Below are 20,998 nucleotides of genomic sequence, written 5' to 3' on the forward strand. Positions count from 1 at the left end.
GACAACCTGAACAACATTCTTCAACTTCCAGCAAAGCTGCACGAGATTCTTATTGTAGCTTCGCTGTCTGCAATTGGTTTGAGCATTTTTCGACGAAGATTGATTGGGAATGGAGTCCGGCTTGGCTTTTTGACAGGCGGATATCGGGTTGGCGACTTCGAATACCTCATCAGTTCCGCTTTTTGGCGACAAGGATTCAGTATTTTGCAGCCTTGGGATATTTTTCTTGCTGCATATCTCGCCTTCGCGACTACATTGTCAGCTCTTGTTGGGCCCGCATCGGCAGTTCTTCTTATTCCCATACCCGGCTGGCATGCCCTCGATCACGGACTGGCATTCAAAAACATCACCCTACCCCTGGTCTATTACTCCAAACCCGAAAGTGTTTGGCCGGACTATTTCAGTCCTGATCAACCTGCCTGGTCCAACATAAGTGTTTACCGTAAAATAGACCCGGAAAAATGCAAGGGTATTCAGGGGATCTATCGAAGTGGGTGCCCGGCTGGAGGTTTCTCGGAAATCTGGAACTGGGCGCAGAGCTTTGGTTCGAGCAACTTGAGGGAGAACCTTACGTTTCAGTCACCCAATATCTACCGAGACCTCATTTATACCCAGACAAAAAATTCGACGACGCTGTGCACCACACCATCCAAATTCTTTACTTCTAGTGTTGGTCTTTTCCAAAAGTACATTGATGAAGAACCTGTCGGCATAATATCCAACGGAGTACGCTACAGGCTTGCCCCTAAGGGAATTCATCCCACACAATCTAACTTACAACATCCTGTCTACCAGCCCTTTGTTCAGGCCAAGTGCAAGGTTTATGACAAGGCCGAAACTTTTTCTTCGGGTCAAACATTGTATTATCCTACCGAGTTTCTTAACTGTTTCGACGACTCGGTTTGTCGGCTTTTTCAAGACCAACCTCAAAGCTTCATTCAGACCTGGATGAATCAAACGGAACGTCTTAACCGATCAGTTGTTACAACATTCCGTACACATGGAACGGGTAGTCCAATTATCAATATTGCGGGCCAAGTTCCAGATGCGACTCACAACAAACAGAACGACCTCGTTTTCGGGTGCAGCTTGCTCGCGAGCTGGGTTGCCTCCAACTATTCTCTCGATCCAACGGTCAGTCGTACCCTCAAGTCTAGCATCAGCGACCCGAACATCATGCGGGAAATATTTGAAAAAAAGAAGCTGGACGACGGATATATCATTCGATTCAATGAAACTTGGTTCCCGTTCCTAGATCCCAATATCACTGTGATCGCTCAAAATGGGCTACCACTATCCACCACAGCAATTTTACGGCTCATGGACTTATTTACCTCTATAAATGATGTAGACGGAACAACCCAGACAGTCTTGGCCCCCATCGAGGCTGGGAATCTTACCGCAGCGGAAATACTTCTGTCCAAGGTGTTTGGCGTCTATGTTGCTGACAGTCTCGCACGTACAAGCTCCCAAGAGGGCACAAATCTGAAGCTCGAAGAAAGCGAGGATCACTTGGTCATCGTTGATTTGCTCGCACAACACGGTTACTTCGGTGGCGTCAACTACTTCAACACATTTAATACGACCCACTCTACATGGAGGAGACAAGATGTTACAACTCTTTTGAACAAAACAGTCTCGCAATTATCTGATATAATGTCTTCCGGTTATACAAAGATTGATTTTGATACCGAACGTTATGGATTTGGGTCAGGTGAGCCGCGTGCAACTCTGACCTATGCGGTAGCTGTTATGTACATTTATTTGGGCACTGTGACTGTCTACGCTTTGGCAGTATTGTTTGCACACGCACTTGAGTTTCTTGGGGCAAAGTGGAATAATCAATACATTCGCGTCTGGAGTGTTTTGCTGTGGGACGACTTACAGGATTTGGTGGTTCTCGCTTTGAGATCCCAACCGCCCTACGATGACGATTTGGCAGATTCTGGCGTGGATGTGAAGTCATACAAAGTTTGGAAGAAAGTTGTTAAAGTAAGGGCCGATGGTGAACGAAATTTGCATTTGGTCTTGCATGAATCAGAGTCCTTACATAGAGTAGACAGCATAGGAGGTGGCCTGTACTTTTGAAAATACTTCAAGTTTGGGATCGTGCCTTATACTCAGTAATGTAGTAACACGCCAGTAGACTGTAGCGGCCATGGCAGTTGATGAAAACGTCTATGTTTCGGCGTTGTGCTGCTTGGTGCAGTGATCCAAGGGTTCACAGCGTGTCAGCGAAGTGATGGGTCCACAAGGGACAAAAGCTAAATCTCGCCGGTATGTTATCAATTTGCAAATGCTTAGCTATCTTATATCCTAATGCCTTTTCTTTTTTGCCGGGTGAAATTAACTTCACGTTCAGATAATAAACCCCATGCTTATGCGGGTACGCAAGCAAAGTTCGAACGACCGTAGAATCCGCACTTGTCCGTCGTCGTCTTCCAAGCGAAGCAATCACCGCACACGCGATCAACAATGACTCTGCAAAGAGAAGAGCGGTCGTTTCCGTCGGAGCCGCGCCAATCCGAAGCTGTTAAGCCGCGGTCAGCACCGGAAATTACAGCTGAGACGGTAGAGCCCAGAGAAGCAGGATTAGCGTTTACGTCGAATTTGCTGTGGGAAGATGCCCAATCAGTAAAGTGACATTTGGGGTTCAGGTTATTGGGAGGCCTACGCTGAGCACCGGCAGTTCCTGGCGTTTGTGCCGCAGTTTCCACGAGCAACCAGTTCAGAATGCTCCGCAGGTTGGGCGCCGGGGGCAGCATAGGCAGTCGAGAAGAGCGCAATTGCAACAGGAATGAGTGAGAACTTCATTATGAATGATGTATGATTTTAAAGGAGCGTATTGATAAAGGCTTTCTTCAAATGAGTGACAGGTGGTAGCGCTTGAGGACAAAGAAGTACCGGTCACAAAAAAACGGCATTGACCATGGCTTTAATACTTTTACATCGCGGCTCAAGTTCTTCAGTTCGTACAGTACGCTATACTGAGTTATATCGCGAAATTGTTGCAATATGAACTCCGGATATATAGTTCAAGGTTGATCCGACGGCTTGTTTAGATTCGTCTCATATTTCGGGACATTTTTCCTCCCGAGGTTGGTTGAGGTGAAAGATAGGCGGGCTCACGCAGAGTTAGAAAGGATAATTGATTAAATATTCCGGGTTTAACTATACGAAGGGGCCATGGAATTACATACCCCATTGTGGGTGCGAGTCAGGGAACAGCACGGCTTGGTTAAGTGCCCGTGTAATGGGGATCGGCTATGCAATCAGCACCACAAGGAGGAGTAATGGCAGAAATTGCGAGTAGGGTGAGTTCAGCTCGGTCATTTGCTCTACCTATCGAACCCGAAATGCAGTGGGCGTGAGCCCCCAGCGTTTTGACTTGTTTTACGACGAGTCAGCTTGACGAAAATATTGTGATTGGCTGTAATCGTGTATTGTGGTCGAGTAAGTTTTCTGATTGCTCCAACTCGGGTCACCTGGCAAGTACTTACGTCGACGTAAATTCGATTAGACACTGCAATCCTATTGAGTCATTGAGTAGGGCGGAAGCCGCGTGACCTTGCGATCTGGTGGGCAGAACACCAGAATAGGAGGAGCTTTCGATTCCCGTATATAAGCAGAAAACCTGAGTGCAGTTAGTCTATAATTGAACCCCTTGGGTGCAGAGCTAAACTTGGGAATTAGCTATGATGGCGGTGACGGTTGTCATGTCCGCTTGGATATGCGTGCTCTCTACGTATAGAAGAAAAACAAATTGTTGATACCTAGGTACGTCACCCCCTCCCCCCCCCCCTTGTGCTCTACCGGTTGTTCGGTATGTTTTATTGGTGATAATGCCCCTGAGCGCTCTAATGCTCTTTTTATCATTGCCTGGACCTTCTAATGCGCCACCGTTCTAAACGTAGTATAAACCTGCACTATCAAAACCGAACTAAGCCCAGTAATTTCATCGTTCTCAAAACTTCTGCAGGAGTTCGTTCGTTCATGGCCATGAAGGCGATGTTCACGCGCGACATTTATCATGCAAGCCCTTGCTATTGATCGCCAGGGAAAGATTGACGCCCTGGATATCATTCGATTAATATTAACAGACATTAGAACTTATGCGTGTACAGATATTTGAAGTCTCCTTATCTGCATGTTGCTCGAAAGAAGAACTCCATTGTCATCTGGCGACACTTTTGCATGCTAGTTGCCAAAAGTCCCCTTGGCTGCAGTTATTACGTGGCCTAGGGGTCTTCTTTAGGAACATTCTGCTTGCCAAGTCGACTTTTAATTACTTGGTGCAGCATTCATGCATGCTTTGGGCTTTGGCACGTGAGGTTCGCACATAAATGTCGCAAGATCTTAAGTCCTTTTCCACTTTTATTTCCTTCCAGTCTCCCAAACACGGGTGCCAAACCGAGTTTCTATAACCTAATGCCAAAGAGCGGTGATACTAAATAATGAACACTGGTGTACTTTACCCCAATCTCCTATATTTTGATGCCCTTCAGTATTATGGCTAGAAGGTGGAGAGGTTCTGCACCATTTATTCAGGTAGACCTGCGCCTCAATCAACCTAGCACTAAATGGGCCGCTAATACAGAAAGGAAAAGAATCCAGTACGTAGAAAAACTTGGTCAGTTTCCTGTTGGTTCAGCAATTAAAGATTTCGAGGGTTATGGCTTTTTAGTAATTGGGCTTGAAATAAACTGACTGGAAACGAGGTAGAAGGGAAAATGCAAGTTTGGTGACTTCGCTCAATTTTCTCGATGCCCTTCAATCCCTCAGTGCTGTGCCACTAACAAGCATTATTGGTATTCTTGGCATTCTTATTTGATAGGTTGAAAATTCTGCATCCTTCATATATTTGCTTACTTGCAGGGCTCTTATCGTTTTCTAGCATAACTTACCTTCCGCACCGGGCTTCAGTGAGGTCGGTCGTCTGAGAACAACACGTGATTTGCATATTTAGGTAGGTCAAGCCTGCATGATATGACTTGTTTTCTAGCCTAAGAAATGCCTCATATTGAGAGACCATCCTGGTGATGTGGAATCTGTAAATATGTACACAGGCTAGCGAGGTAACTGGCCTTTGAAATGAGGCTTTTAACCATGCATCAAGTAGTACTTTGGTTATCTGCAAATCAATTAGGTGCATTTAACAACATTCAGGCATGCAGCAGGCGTCTGGCCTTTCTCATACGATCTTCAGGTACCTCCACAGCTACCACTTCCGCACAACGCAGACACCTCTATATGACAAATTTGATATCCTTATACCATGTTGGTCGTGTGCCTGCACAAGTCTATTGTTCCAATGGAGCAGAACATCTGTACTACACTGAGTATTGGCAGCTTCGCGCATGTGCTCCAATCCCTGCTAGGCACTATTCTACGTGTATGTGGAGGCGACAAGCACATGCAAGCCTACCTGATATATTGACAAAACTACAATCCACTCTCAAGCTAAAGTATGTCCTAAAGTGTCAATTACGACCAAAATACCGATATTGGACTAGGTCCTCGATTTCATATGACCAGGACCCTGGTTTCGGGTTCCGAACTGGGCACCGAACTAGCTGCGTGATGTTGCAGTGGCACCAACCATCGGACCACCCTTATGGAAGAACCAAGCTCCCGAAAAGAAAAAAAAAGGCACAGATTCTATAAGGTCAAACGTTGTTGCACTTCCAATATGATGTGTGGTTTGTTTGATTTAGCTAACAAGGAGAATAACTTAATTCAGACGTGATGTTGTAATGGCTGATGCCTTGAGCAATACAGATAGGGTTAGTCGCAGCACTGCTGTAGTTTTGGAGAGGATTGTCGGGATGAACTCATGTGGTTATCCCAATTCCAATATAATGCACGTTCTACCTTAAACAAGAAGGTCGCCCGTCAGTACCCTACCTTTCCGGTTCAACAGGTTTGACCTGCATCGGATCACGCCCAAGGTGCGCTACAATGGACTGCACGGCCCACTAGTACCGCCCGACTTCAGAGTGGGAGTAAAGTGGTGGAGATGGACGTCAACAAGTTTGAATGAGTATCTTGGGTTCTATATGATTACGAGATGTAGCTTCGTAAACCTGGGAGTATATAAGAGATAGAAGTAGCTGGGTAAAGTAGGTGAGCTTTTATCTCATAATCGGCATCTTCAGTCTTCAGTCTTCAGTCAATTCTCGTAGCACCGACCATATCAAGTTTAATATCAATCATATTTCTCAAACATCCGTTAAATTTATTAGTGGAAGTGAGTCTAACTCCATCTTTGCCTGGGGTAGGTGATATCGAGCCTTAATCTAACATAACCTGCCAAGGCTATGCGTCCAAGTATATCATCAGTTCTTCTCGCCCTGGGCATTGCGTCCACAGCAGCTGCGGACAAGTTGATTGTCTCGCAGGTTTGCACATTGGGTGTTGCGTGCACCAATATCGCTAGGTTCTACACCGACTTTGGCGATTGGAGCGTCAACGGCAACGATGGCTGCCACGGTACCCCTGTGCCGGGCATGGTCGACTTCTGCATCGACTGGTCCAAGCTGCGAGGACACTTCCGGTTCAGCCACCAGTCTTTCAAGAGGTGCTTGGGTGTTTCCGACCCCGAATTCGACACCTGTGGTAAATTTAATAACTGCAACGTTTTTATCTTCGACGAAGTCCCATGCACCTGGCGCTTGCCTGCCGACGACAGCTACCCCGAGCCTGGTGACGAGAAATTCCCGACCCTGTCAGCCACTCTTGTTGCTGCCCACCAGACTGTTGGCGCAACCCTCCCCGGGTCCTCTGAACCTGCTGAGCCCATTCAAGAGTCGTAAACCAGTACACCGCCTTCACACAATTCTCCCAAAAATCCTTCCGAGAAGTTGAACCCGTCTGATACAAGGCCGCGTAAACGGGTGCGAACGGGTGCGAACAGGTGCTAATTGAACCCGCCCAGGAAAGGCGGCGGGCCCAGTCCCAGTCAAGTTCGTGCAACAAAAAAATTGGGGAGGATGAAATATATAGAGTTGAACACATCTGATAGCAAGACGATTGGCATACATAACGATAACCGGAATGATTCCTCGGCCATACAATATCACCCTTAAGCACAACTAAGATCGTGACATGAAATGTGTGTACCTAGCTGAGACTCTGGAAGAGTATTGCAAGGATTTCCTCAAGTGTGGCTTCTCATTTCTATAAGTTGTAATAGAGATTGGTTTCCTCATCTTCGCTATCGTGGGTATAGTTGTAAATATCTTAAATGGCCAACCTGTAGCCTGAAAGTACATCTTGAGACACGCCTGTAGATCTTTCCCTTGGTGAGTGTGCTTCCTTTTACAGGCAAAAGCCCTAGGAATTTCACTTCCGAAAGGACGTAACGCAATACAGCACACACGGATACACAAAACACATTACTCGCTTGTACCTTCTCGAGGCCATCTCAATGGGTTCTGTAAAAAGAAATCTAAGGCCTAGGGCTTACGTTGTCTTACTAGCAAGGACATCAACTTCTTTTTGACGGGGCTAAACTAGGCATAGAACGTTAATATATAGCAATATACCATGTATTTTTATCTTTGCCGGGCGGTCAGGCCGCGGGAAGCGAGAGCAAGTCAGGTCCAGAGATTCTACCTCCGGGCTGCTAACGGCGATATCTTCAACTGCTGCTTCCGCTGCCTACCTTTCTTTTCCTTTCTATACACACGCACAGAATACAGACCAGTTTTGCGCATTGCTTTTACATTGATTTACCACCCGTACGGATATCCTGTGATACCAACAATACGGTACCCTAAACCCCTACACATACAGTCACCGTGTAGTCATCTCGATGATGGTACTTGAGGAGGCAGATAACATAGTAAACTAAATAAGCAATGGCAGTTGTGCAACTCTAATTGTATAATGTATTAAATTATCCTAGCAGCTCATGTAAACCCTCTTCTTTCAAAGTCTCTCTAACAGCCTCCAAAACCCGTCCATGCACCGAAGGTGGAGCCGCAATAAATCCATAGTTGGCCACCATTTTCCGTCCAGCTGTCAAGTTCACTGGGTTTCCGTCCACATCTGTGACTTTTCCGCCTACTTCCTCGAATAATAACATCGCACCGGCGTGATCCCAAATCTTAGCAAGGCGATCCCGACGCCTGTATGCCCAGAACGTGCAGTTGGCCTGTCCAAGGCCAAGAACCGCCCAGCGTAGTACCCAACCGAGGAGGTCGTTGCCAGGGTACGAGACTCCGAGACGATTGGCAACTTTTTGGTGGATCCCGGGTGCTGCGGAGTCGGAGCCGTCAATGCAGGTCACCGAGACCAAAGCTTGCGTGTCCACATCGGCATGGCGGGGAATTTTTGTCGGCTCGAGGTCGATGGGGCCGGACAGTGGCCGGATGAATGTGCCATGAGACTTGATGGCAAACATTATGCTGCCAGTGCCTGTAGGATCGATGGAGTCGTTGTTGACAGGGGCTTTGACATCTGCCGACAATAACGGCAGGCCGACGATGCCGACAGCTTGTTTTCCATCCACCATCAGGCAGACGTTGATTGCATAGAGTTCACCCCTCACAAACGTCTTGGTTCCATCAATCGGATCAAAGACCCAGAATCGGCCAGATGGTGAAGGCTCCCCAAGACCACACCAGTCGATCATCTCGCACATCTCCTCCGGTGACGTGGGCAGTTTGCATAGCGAATCTGGCTCCCTCTCGCTCTCAACCTGTTGCAGGAGTGCCCATACGGACTCAAGAAGCTTAGGGTTTTCGCGGAGGTCGGCGGCAGATTCTTCGCCTACAAATTTGTCATCTGGGAATGCGGCGTGCAATGTGCTCGTCAACAGTGCTTGGATGGCGAAGTCGGCAACAGTGACCGGGCTAAGGTCTTCTTTGGTCACAACACCCTTGTCAGATGCAACGAGGACGCGGCGACTGAGGGTTGCGCCGTGTTGGATGGCCGCGATGGCTGTTGCCAACTCCTGAGCGTAAGGGCCGTCCATGCTGATATGAGAGATGGTGGGCGGTGAGGTGAAATGAGGTGGACGGGGAGCGGGGCTGCGGTGGTTATGATGCAGGGGATGGATTGATGCGACTGAGTCAGACGAGGAAGATGCGCTTAGACGGTTGCAACTGAGACAGATGACCTCGACGTTGAGATAAGGTGCGCCGCGATTTAGATGCTGTGCCGTGAATGGTGTCGATGATGTCAGATAGTGAGAGCCGTTCCAAATGTTGCTAGGTGCAAATTTTACCGGGGAAAATCCGGTGGCATGAGCTTAACACCGGCATCGGCGGCGGGACTCCGATCAAAAAAGCGGGTTCACCCTCTCCAGATTCGGAACCTAACAGTAGAGGCGACATGAAAGGAGGGGTCATTCAATGCAGCTGGGCAAATGGGTATCTTGTATTTGATAATAGCAGTAATTCTAATTGAGATTGAACAAGAATCGACGCCACTGCATTTGGCTCTTCGCCTTTTACCTTGGCAAATCTGATGTGTAATTCAGCATGATATTTTGGACTATAGAAACAGAGTCACGCTGTCAGCAAGATGAATTGTGTGAGTAGGAATCATGCAGCAACACTTACCATGTTTCCAGCCCCGTCGTTTGTGGAATTCTACAGCCCGGCTATTCCATAGCCGTACGCACCATGTAGCGACCAAGGCATCTCTCATTGCGCGATCCAATGCCACCAGGATAGTAAGGTTGTACATGTTGTCTTTGGATTCCTCCACTGCAATGCGCGTCTGTTTGCCATCGAGCCAGTCAAATACATGATTGTTGGTTCGGACCTCGAACAGCAGCTCCCGAGCCTCATCCTCGGTCCTGCTGTTGGCCTTGCGACCAACTCGCCAGGCTTTACACACGCTCCTGCCATTTTTGGAAAACTTGAGACCAATGCATCCTAGGCCACTACGGGAGACGGGCCTAATGTAGTATGGGAAGGATTCCTGTACGATCGCCGGCGGGCGTTCCAGGTTGAAGACGTGTCTGGGGTGGGAATGGATCTCCGGGGGCTGAGTGGAGTTTTGATTGCGGTTCCTGACACTATAGTCGATGCGGCTGAACTCCACTAATGTATCCGTCTCCCGCAGGAAGTCTATCTGATGATTGATCTCGTACAGCCCTGGCGCATCAACGTTGGGAGAGTTGGCTGAGTGGATGAAGCGACTCGCTAGACGGAGTGTGTCCGGCGGTAGGTCCTCTTGTACGTTGGATACACTGGGTGCATATTCCGGTGGTAAATCAGTGTTGCCGACGGGTTGCGTCATATTCCTCTAGGCTTCCTTCAATGGTGTATTGGTGAGTGTTGCGGCGACCACAGAGCAAGCGCGTGTTTTGAGCTGAGTATGTCTCGGCTTCAGGCCTTAAGCGTGGCTTCTTTAGATGTCTTATGTTGTGCTTTGATGGATCCGGCGCTATCAGTGTTGGTGTATGGTTGAGAGAAGGCTGAGGTATTAAGGTGACCTTTTGGTGAGTGAAGTCGTACTCGCCCGGACTGCAGGGAACAGCCAATCGGTGTCAGCTTGCAGTTGCTAAGCATTCGGGCGAAGTGGATTCTGGATCTGACCCTTGCCGCATCAGGAACGGAACAGCGGCAACAATCTCGCAACATGATTGGTGCTATGCTTCTGACCATTACCTGTGAACATGAGACATTTACAATTGCCTCAGGACTGTGATCACCTGCACTTATTAGCGTCAGGCACCATTTGACTACAATCCCAAAATATGGAGCCTACACGATTGGTTGGGGATATTTTTAATATTCCAATACTTTCTGACGCTTAGTTAATTGCCCAGTTTGTATGTATACTGCGACAACGTCGAAAAGCCCGCAACTGCAACATGAGCCAGCTGTTCAACTGCGCGACTTTAAGCCTTCTCATATAATCGGAAGACATCGGTAACGGATTCAATTTATATTAGAAACATTTTACAACGGAAGAGAATGCCAGTTAGAAAGAGGTTGGCTGTTCACTAAAATACCTAATCATCAACTGACCAGCTGTCAGGATAATGATTCGTTGCATTGATAGAATTAAGCCGCAGTCACAATGCTTGTGTTGTTGGAAAGGTATAATTATAGCAAAACTACTGGAAGAAAGAAGAGAAGATGCAGATATCACAGATAGCTCACAAGATAACCAATATCTACAACGAAGGTATCGCATGCGCCCTTCACTCTTTTATACGTACAATATTGACACCAAACGCAATCGAAGGGTATCAGATTGAGGTTACGAATGGGATTATGAACAAATACCGTCGATATAATAGGCCATGATTAATATTAATAGAAGTTATTTCTATGTCTAATACGTGTGTCCGTGAGTTTATAACTTGTCCTTGGTGGATTGTATCAACTTTATCTTGTCAAGTCCAAGTACAACCTGCATTCTCCCGTAATTTCAAGTCTAGAGATGTCTAGTTTGTAACTCAAGTGGTTGCTGGCGGTACAAAATTGACTTCAATGCCATTTGTCATTCAAGCCGCTCTTGTCATTGACAGGACCGTAAAATTGTATCCAAGTATCAGAAAACTTTTCCTGTGCCAGTAACTACTAAGGTTTGGTCGACGTCCAACCCAAAGCTAATCGCAGGCGAATCTTCTCGGGGCCAAACTTGTTCACCAATAGTCCATAGATTCTCACAACAGCGAAACGCTGGGAAATAGTTTCGATTCTGTGATATGAAAGACAGCTGGAGACGACGTTGTTCGCTTTGAATCAAAGTTTCTCGAAGTCGGCTGATGCCCTGCTCAAGTTATATCAAGTTATTGCAAGCGAGGGGGCAGGTACAGAGGTCAGCATAAGCGAGAGCACGCGATCGTTGCCGGGGTTGGGCTGTGGACAATATCTGGTTTTCCGAGGATAAGAATCAATCACGACACCGGCCATCTTGCTAGACTGTTGCAATTATGCCACCATGGGTAAAACCGGGAGGAGCCAGTAACAAGTCGAAACATTTAGCTCGTAGCCTAGAGGGACAGAGAGTTGCTTGGAGGCGACTCCCGCCGAGAGCTGCCGGTTGTTTGAGAGAGAGAAAAATCGGCAAACCTTGGATCGAACTAGAGACGGCTTAGCGATATTGGCATTAGATAAAAGCTTGCTGGCTTGATTCTTCTTGATTCGCCTCAATCTTTAGCCGAAGGCAACCGGGGCGGAAGGCGCTCGTATCTGTTTACAGGAAGAGGTCGTCTGACCCTGCTGGGAGCCCGCGCGATTATTCGTCGCCAACAGCGCATACCCTACGTCATTTCTCAAAGCCTTGCAGCTTGCAGCACGCGCCAAGCCAAACAAGGCGGGTCATCGGCAGAGATTAGAGACCGAAAGATCCACTCCCGGTTCCGCATCTGGTGGGGCCGTACGGTCTTTGTCCCTCCCGTTCCAATCAAGCGGTCGGAAGCCAGCACGCCGTAGGACTCGGCGTCGTGCTGTGCTCCACTCCCCACCCTTGCATAGCGAGACTGAGTTGGGTCTTGGCGAATGAAAGCCCGACTCGTCAAGGTTTCTCTGGATTTCCTTGGCCGCTGCGAACCCAGCGACGGCCCAGCACGCCCAGCGACTCTGCCTTATCTTCAGCAGAGACGGATGCGGCTGAACCTTCGAGGCTTATCGACGTGTTGCTGATCACCCCGAGTTCGACCCCAAAGCTGAGCTTCTTTTGACGTCCGTTTAGGTACGCAGCAGTTCTCGCTGAGGATCGCGACGCAGTCTCCGCACCGCTTTGCGACTCAGTCTGTGGGGCCACCTCATTTGCTTTACTACCGTTGGAACAGAGTGTCCACACGCTATGAATGGGCATTGACTGGCGGCTGCATATAAAGTGGAAACAAAGGGCCTTTGAGGCATGCTCGTTGGCCCTCTCAGTTTTGCCGCTTTTTTGGAACGCGACGGTACTGATTGGCCACTGTCGTGTGTTTTTAGACAAAAGTTTTCGTTATTTTTCTCTCTGACGCTGGCGGTCACGGGGTATCCTAGGATTCACCCCCCAGCCTCGCGCCATTTTTGGTTTGGTCTATGGAGCACAAAGGTACAAGGAAGTCGGCCTCTCACCGAACGAAATGCGCCAGATTGGTGGATTGGCCACCGAAGCATGCATGGCCTGAGATGATGAGTCCGTCGATCTCTCATTGGCTGCCTCCCGATGTCGCGCGACACCGCGAACTTCGAAAGTGGCTCAAAGGTTCCATAGGTCCATCTTTTCCCCCTCATGAGAGGTGAACCCTTTGGGGCCCGTTCACCTTTGGCATTGGATGAGCGATATGGGGGATATCAGACACCCCGCAAGAAGTTGCCGTCTCAGGCAATTCGTCCCTGCATCCCCTGTAGATAAGTCTGGATCGGCCAATGGGGCGAAGTTCGGACTCTGCTTTCCCTATCAATTATCTAAGGACGCACGCTGTTTATCTTGCTTGGTCAACGACACATTGATAAAAGTCCCAGGCGGCGGGAAAAAGCACATGCTGACGGGCTAATGACAGGACCCGAGTTCGACGAATGAGCTACGCATGCTGAAAAGGCGCTAACAAAAGGAATGACGACATTACGGAAATATTCTGCCTTAGCCCAGCTCGCGCCGAAGGATTGGGATGGGGCGGGTGTACGGAATCAGGGTCAGTCCTGGTCTACTCCACACAAACTCCAACGTTCCTGGATGTGAATGGGTACACGCTGTGTCCCTGAATTTCTGTTGCAACCAGGCCGAGGACGCGGCTTATTCGACCGACTGCCAAAAGGTTTGTTGTGTGCGTGTGTGTGGCATGTGGCTCGTTGACTCGCAAGGGAATTTTTCCCCCCGGCATTGTTCCCGCCTGCGAAACCTTTAAAACCAAACTTCGTCCCATCAAGGTCACTCAGCGCTTGTTCCAAGTTTTGTGCTGCATCATTCTCGCTTTGTCCCACGGTTTCCACCTCCAACCCTCCCTCCTCCACATGCACCCCGTGGTATCCTCCGGTCTCCGTCTAATTGTCTCCTCCGTGGGAAGATCCTAAGTAAACCATCACGGTGGATTAGATCTCTCACCATGTCAGGCCCCGAGCTCAAAGGCCCGGCGGACGGCGCCAGCCAGAGGGTCTCCCTCGACAGTTATGGCTCCTCCGTGCGACACAACTCCGACGGCCTCCAGCGCCGCCTGGACAACCGTCAGATCCAACTGATTGCTATCGGAGGCACCATTGGAACCGGTCTCTTCGTCACCATCGGCGAGGGCCTCGTCAAAGGAGGCCCTGGCAGTCTCCTGATCGCCTACACACTCTACGCCTGCGTCGTCGCTCTCGTCAACAACTCAATCGCAGAGATGAGCACCTACATGCCCGTCTCCGGTGGCTTCATCCGCCTGGCAGGTGTCTGGGTCGACGATGCGCTCGGCTTCATGGTCGGCTGGAACTACTTCCTCTACGAGGCGTTGCTGATCCCCTTCGAAATCACCGCGCTCAATCTCGTGCTCTCTTTCTGGAACGAAAAGATCACCGAGCCGGGCCCGACGGCGGGTTTCTGCATCGCGATCATCATTGCATACGGGTAAGTCACATTTGGGAACCGTGCGGATGGTTGACCTCTTTTCTTCTTCTTCTCCAGTGTCAAGCGGCTAGACCACCCGGACTTTCTTGAGCTCGTTGTGCGCGCAGTGATCTCTCTCTACCTCTCTACTGGCCCGTGTTGTGTATGCATACTAAACGCCAATGTGTGAATATAGTCTCATGAATGTGGCCGCCGTGGGCATCTTTGGTGAAGCAGAGTTTTGGCTCTCGGGTGGCAAGGTCCTGCTCATCTTCATCCTCTTCCTCTTCACCTTCATCACCATGGTCGGTGGAAACCCCGCCCACGATGCTTACGGATTCCGATACTGGAACAATCCCGGTGCCTTCTCGACCTACCTCACACAAGGCAATGCAGGTCGCATGGAAGGCTTCATGGGTGCTCTGGCTACTGCCACGTTCACCGTTGTCGGCCCCGATTACATTTCGATGATTGCTGCCGAAGCGAAGCACCCGAGCCTCTACATCAAGTCTGCCTTCAAGACTGTATACCTGCGATTCGGCCTCTTCTTTGTTGGCGCCGCTTTGACATGTGGCATTGTGCTCCCCCACAATGACCCGGTCCTCCAGAAGATCTACCTGGGCGGCGGAAGCGGTGGCGGTACCGCCGCCGCCTCCCCGTGGGTGATGGCTATGGAGAATCTCAAGATCCAGGGTCTTCCCCACCTGGTCAATGCTCTGCTCTTCACGACAATTTTCTCCGCCGGCAACACGTACACTTACTGCGCAACCCGGTCCCTGTACAGCTTGGCGCTGGACGGTCGCGCCCCGGCCCTGTTCCGGAAAACCACAAAGAATGGCGTCCCCATCTACTGCTTCGCCTTCACGATGATCTTCCCCATGCTCTCGTTCCTGCAGTGCGGCAGCGGCTCGGCAAAGGTCCTGAGCTGGCTGCTCGCGCTCATCACGGGAGGTGGTGTGATTAACTACATCGTCATGTCCATCACCTTCTTGAACTACCACCGCGCGTGCAAAGTGCAGGGAATCGACCGCCGCACCATGCCCTACTATGGATACTTCCAGCCCTACGGTGCCTGGATTGCCCTCATCCTCCAGACCATCGTCATCCTTACCTACGGATGGTCTGCGTTCCGACCTGAGTTCAGCGTCGCCTCGTTCTTCTCAAACTACACGATGCAGATTGTGGCACCTCTCCTGTTCATTTTCTGGAAGGTTTTGAAGCGCACCCACTACATCAAGCCGCAAGATGTGGATTTGACGTGGGACCGCCCCATCATCGAAGCTTACGAGCAGCATGCGATTGTGCACGAGCCTCCTACCACCTTCTGGAGGGAGATGCTGCAGATGATTGGAATTGGTCGCAACAAGGTGATCAAGGGCGAGAAGGCTTGAATGAATTTTTGCGATGGATGGCGAGATACCCCAGTGCGCTATATACGAACAGCATTTATGCAATGAATACAAACGTTGCCATCATTTAAGCGTCACATGTGAACATGCGTCTGGTGAAGTCGTGCCATCGCGAATGGCATACTTTGACATGATTAAACAGCGGACATGTTTCATTGTGCTAGGAGAAAGGCTTCGGGTTATGCTCATCCCATGTGGCACATTGCGTGGAACGTCCTAGTTTTCTGTTTTTCGGGGGGGGGGGGGGGGCTAGTATTGCCTTACTCATTACCTATGCACTGTCTCTACACCTCAATTATTCCAGCAACTAAGTGGTTCAAGTGTAATAATCTCACATAACTGGCCACCTCACTCTGGCTGCTTATTACCGGTACCCCCTTGGGTGGTGTTTGTGATGGGTTAGGTGAGCAGGGCCACCACGTGCATGATTAAGAGGCGTTTGTTATTGGGGTGTTACCGGTAGTGTAAGCGCCAATCGCCAACCGTAAGGCATAATATAGTACGTACACACTCCCAAGACCAGGATTTGACTTTCTGCTTATGCGGGCATTGATTTGTCTAGAGTATGTGCCCGGTTTAACTAATACTGGGTAAGTGATCGATGCGAAGGAAGGTGTCCCCAAGAGCCTGGGGAACTATGAACGTGATAAACTGTCTGAACTACAGAAAACGTTGCAACGTCACATTTGAAGCGAAGTTGAAGTCCCCTGGGCTGCTTATTGAACCCTTTTTCAGAACGTGGCGACGATGTAGGCGGTACATAGCATCTTGGGTCACGATCGAGAAAGGGACGCCCAGGCCACCATTGAGTTTGACAGGACGATAGCAAGCTTATTGGCACAAGTTTAATTGAGGATTGGTTGTATACTGCATCCTGAATATACTAGTATGAATGACGACAGTGGACTTGGAAGACAGCCACCTAAATGTTGATGAATCATGGATGCTTCCTCCGAAATGCACCAGGATCGAGTTGTGGTTTTGATGAATGGTTTAAACACGGGCTCGCGTTGAAGATTCACATGACACTTCGAGTGATTGAGGATTCATAATATAAATTAAACTTACCCATGTGTACATAGAACTTGTTGCTCTAATGCCACGAGACGCCTTAGACGTCGTTGATTCATGTGTGTTCTGATGGAAAGCAAACTAGAAGGCAAAATATATTGGCCTCTTGAGTCTCGGACAACGCTCTAATTAATGGCGGCCAACTACAATGCATAGTAAACCACAACGCCAAAAGAGACTACTGTCTGAAGACATAGATTCATTAAGAGCATGTCAAGAAGGGGGCACTGGATGCTTGGACACAAAAGTCTTTGCACCTGCAATTGTTACGTTCCTTCTAACTCTTCTATTGTTTATTAACCCGACCGCCAATAGGAAAAGAATTACGCGAGAAATTTGAAGCAATTCCTACGCAAGCAAGGTATGGCTTCAACCAGAGAGCCAAGTTATTGGGTTGAAAGAGGGATCATGGATTGGAACAGAGTCAAGGATAATACACCTTAGGGATCAGGTCAAATTATGATCAATCGGTAGTATGTATGTATTTGGGCTATAACGCCAAGTTACTATGTACATAGAAGTCATCAAGCCGTCCGAGCTGATCCCGATCCGACTGTGATGTATGAAGCAAATACACGCTAATGGGGATATTTCCCCCAAAACTCCTCGCTCAAACTGAAATGACAGAAAGCATTGTTAAGATGCCGCTTAGCAGGCAGACAGGGAGGTCTGGCCCTTGCAGTTGGCAGTGGTGGTGACCTTGCTGCTGCTGCCGCTACCCTTGCTGACACCCTTGTACTCCTGGCAGACCTTGGGGACGCTGGATCCGCAGGTGCCAGAGATGGTGGCGACATCGCCGTAGTTGGAGTTAATGCCAACGAGCTCCTTGACGTTCTTGGCCTTGACGTTCTTGACAACAACGTTGCGGGGGCCGCCGTTGTTGGTGCAGTCACCGCAGCCACGGTACAGCTTGCCAGCAGTAACGACAGTGAAACCATCGATGGTGACGGTGCCGCGGCCGTTGTGCTGAACGACCTTGTCAACGGCGTTCTGGGCACCGCCGCCCTGAATAAGGACATCGCCGTTGCCGAGGGCAGAGATAGCGTCTGGAAGTAAAGTCAGAATACGAAACGGAAAGAGAGCATGTAGAATAGGGAGCAGGCGTACCCTCGCAGACGTCACGGAACCAGACGTTCTTCAGGGTGCAGGCACCCTTGCAGTGGACACCCTCAAGCTGGTTAGCGCCAATAATGACATTGCTCAGGGTGGCGCCGTTCTCGAGGATGAAGACGGCAGAGTCGCTGCCAGTATCGGCGTCAGTGTCGCAGGAGCGGCCACGGTCGAACTCCTTGTTGGCAAAGTCCTTGGATCCTGAGATGGTGGAAGGAGCGGACAGAGAGACGATGGAACCGCTGCGGGTGGGGATGTTGAGGGTCTGAGCCGTGGCAACGGTGGCCAGCATGGCGGAAACGAAGATCTTGGTCTGCATGATGAATGATGAAACGGTGATGCTTCTAGGGAGGCTGGAGTTGAAAGATTGAAAGGTGCAAGAGAGTTGTTTGAGTGAGCGTGGTGAAGAACAAAAACAAAACACTAGATGTCGTGGGCACTTGAAGAGTATTTATGTTCTTTTGATTTCCTTTCGGATATCGTGATAATCTTGATCGGGAGGAGTCCCCCAAGATTTCCTCGCGGTAAGGGAGTTTCACATTGATCGTAAAAGTCTAGAACGTCCAACACCGGTCGCTAGCATCCATCCAATATCTCCACCTCACATTCATGAGAGCTAACGGTCAACAAATCTCCTTGGTGGAAATTCCAAAGAACAAGACCGTATTCCACAAAAGATAATCAACGTTGGCATGCTACCGTGGGTCCTTCACCCAACTCCGTGGGTGGCCCCCTAAGTATCCTTGCCGGCCAAGTACCGGTCCCATCAACCCACCAATGGGCTCTCCCCGGACCTGACAACCACCAGCCTGGACCGAACGCTCCGGTGTACTTCGTCTGGCGGAGGCAATGTGATTCTTCCTAGTTTCTAGCGCTGTCTACTCTTTCTTTCAGTCTGTAGGACACAGGGGCTGGATGAGCGCTGGACTCCTCATCGCTTTAGCGAGGCCTTATTCTAAGCCTCAAGTCCTGTGTAGACCTTGTCACTGTAGTCAAAACCATCTTTGTATAGGTGAGCCACTTGGCCAACCGTACGTGAAACTGTCATGCTGTCAGGGAGCCAAGGGGCTGGGCAGTTGAGGGCGGTTGTGGCCTCCATCTACTGACTGCCCTTGTGGATGGCGAAACCCTTGCTGAACCAGCCTGCGTCGTGCCAATAAGAGCACATGATGCCCGCACTAGTTGCTGTTGTAGGGCTTGGCAAATAATTTACCCAACACCGCCATGTAGGGGAACAACTGATGTCGAGCACAGCCCTCTTCAAAGTATGTATAGTGAAGCCAGAGCAGCCAGGGATGCATGTGCGACCTTTCGCGGGACCACCTTTGACAAGTACTTATCTCTATGCTAGGGACAGGTAGGTAGATAAAAGTGACAGAGTTGGTCGTGGACGTCTCTTCCAACACACGTGTGCTTTTGGAAAGTGGGCGAGAGGGTGTCCCGGCTTAGTTCTCCAATTCGACTGTTTAGGTCCTTCCGATTGCTGCTCCGAGGCCCCATGCCTAAAGCACCGCCAAGACAGACGAAGCTGGGGTGCATCGCGCGCTAGTCGCACAGCAGGACAGTTCGGCAGAGATACAGGAGATAACACGACCGGCTCAACGCGGCGAATCGTCCAAAAAGAACGGCCGAAATGGTGGTGTAAGCCGGCTATGTTCTCCATAGGGAAATGCGTTGAAGATGGTGTGACCAGAGATAGCCAGAATCGGCAGGTGGACGTATTGAACGCAATTGACTTAATCTGATATCAGGGGGATGGAGTGACATTCGGATCACGAGGCGAGCAGAATATCCCCAACCTGCAGACGAGATTTAAGCCTAAACAATAGCTTACTTGAGCGCATGCAGAACAAGGCCGCAGGGTTCTGGAGCCTCGGAAAAATTGACGCCACATCACTTCCTATTACGCAATTACGCGGACCTGGAACGAAGTGCCGTGACTAATCACGCATGATATGGGGAGGAGGCCAGTTTTCGGGGCTTTACTGTTTCGGTAGATCATTGCCAGCTACCGGCCTATGTGCCCCGGCACCATGGTATGGATTCAGTGCTATTCTCCGTATTATGGGGATGGAAGATTGAGGGGCGTTTGCGAGTGCGCGTGAAATTGAAGAAATTGGACGGACAATGCCAAGCGCTTCAAGACAAGCAATGTGCATCAAGGCTAACGCTCTTTTGAGATGCTTGGCACTGCAACAATCACCAAGCCTCACCGCGCCGTTGAGAGTCTTGCTAGTGGATTGGCCAGCTTGCTACGAGAATCAAGTCCCGTGTCTTGGCACTGTGCCAACCCCTGTTGGTGCGATGTTGTTGTGGAGCCATCAACTCATTGATGGAAATCTCCTTTTTCCATCGATCGGCGGCCCTTCGACTAGGACATATGTTGACCATTTTCCGAGCTTTTAGGGAAATGGTAAGATCGCGAGGGGGGGAGAGGAGATTATCTAAAAGTTGGTTCAGGACTGCATGCAAATACAATGATTGCAACACTTCATTTGCCCGCGATTGACGTATTCCCTGTACAGTTCAAATAAGCCATATAATCAATTCAATATGCATGTCTGGGTTCAACTACGTGGCAACTCTCCATCAAGGTATGGATGGCTTGGTTTGACTCCATCGTTGCCTTGCAACCAGGCACGCCAGCCCCAAGAACACGGGGAAATTTTCAATTCCTTTCATTTAGTTGCAACTCCTTAATTCCACCTCCAGTCATTAGGTAACGGACGAGGTATCACGGAATGTGGATAGGTTACGACTTCATGGCCACAAGTTGCCTAGCGGCAATATCTCTTCCGACGAGCTTGCGTAGGGCCTTGAGTGCGGAAATTTATTCTCTTGCAACTCTTACAGCCTTACGACTCTCGGGCAATAGTGAATTCGAAATTCTGCGTTCCTCCGACCAGGTATTTCCATATCAAACT

The 20,998-nt window shown here is 49.4% G+C and overlaps 5 protein-coding genes across 5 annotated transcripts; 2 read left to right on the forward strand and 3 right to left on the reverse strand.

Annotated features, from left to right (window-relative positions):
- Positions 1 to 6,317: 6,317 nt before the first annotated feature.
- Positions 6,318 to 6,812, forward strand: EsH8_II_000479 (uncharacterized protein; the record flags this gene model as incomplete). The annotated part of the gene is made up of 1 exon (XM_083263777.1): positions 6,318 to 6,812. The coding sequence occupies one exon, from the start codon at positions 6,318 to 6,320 to the stop codon at positions 6,810 to 6,812; it is 495 nt and encodes a 164-aa protein (XP_083121099.1).
- A 1,085-nt stretch (positions 6,813 to 7,897) lies between these two features.
- EsH8_II_000480 (inositol monophosphatase family protein) lies at positions 7,898 to 8,977 on the reverse strand (the record flags this gene model as incomplete). The annotated part of the gene is made up of 1 exon (XM_083263778.1): positions 7,898 to 8,977. One exon carries the CDS (start codon positions 8,975 to 8,977, stop codon positions 7,898 to 7,900), a length of 1,080 nt encoding a protein of 359 aa, XP_083121100.1.
- Positions 8,978 to 9,454: 477 nt separating this feature from the next.
- EsH8_II_000481 (uncharacterized protein) lies at positions 9,455 to 10,251 on the reverse strand (the record flags this gene model as incomplete). Its single annotated transcript, XM_083263779.1, has 2 exons — positions 9,455 to 9,498; positions 9,567 to 10,251. 2 exons carry the CDS (start codon positions 10,249 to 10,251, stop codon positions 9,455 to 9,457), a joined length of 729 nt encoding a protein of 242 aa, XP_083121101.1.
- Positions 10,252 to 14,008: 3,757 nt separating this feature from the next.
- On the forward strand, positions 14,009 to 15,875 carry EsH8_II_000482 (uncharacterized protein; the record flags this gene model as incomplete). The annotated part of the gene is made up of 2 exons (XM_083263780.1): positions 14,009 to 14,505; positions 14,681 to 15,875. 2 exons carry the CDS (start codon positions 14,009 to 14,011, stop codon positions 15,873 to 15,875), a joined length of 1,692 nt encoding a protein of 563 aa, XP_083121102.1.
- Positions 15,876 to 17,612: 1,737 nt separating this feature from the next.
- On the reverse strand, positions 17,613 to 18,393 carry EsH8_II_000483 (pectate lyase; the record flags this gene model as incomplete). Its single annotated transcript, XM_083263781.1, has 2 exons — positions 17,613 to 18,010; positions 18,072 to 18,393. 2 exons carry the CDS (start codon positions 18,391 to 18,393, stop codon positions 17,613 to 17,615), a joined length of 720 nt encoding a protein of 239 aa, XP_083121103.1.
- Positions 18,394 to 20,998: the final 2,605 nt, after the last annotated feature.

This window comes from Colletotrichum jinshuiense, chromosome 2 (genome assembly GCF_051148585.1).
Source record: "Colletotrichum jinshuiense chromosome 2, complete sequence".
Classification (NCBI taxonomy): Eukaryota; Fungi; Ascomycota; class Sordariomycetes; order Glomerellales; family Glomerellaceae; genus Colletotrichum; species Colletotrichum jinshuiense.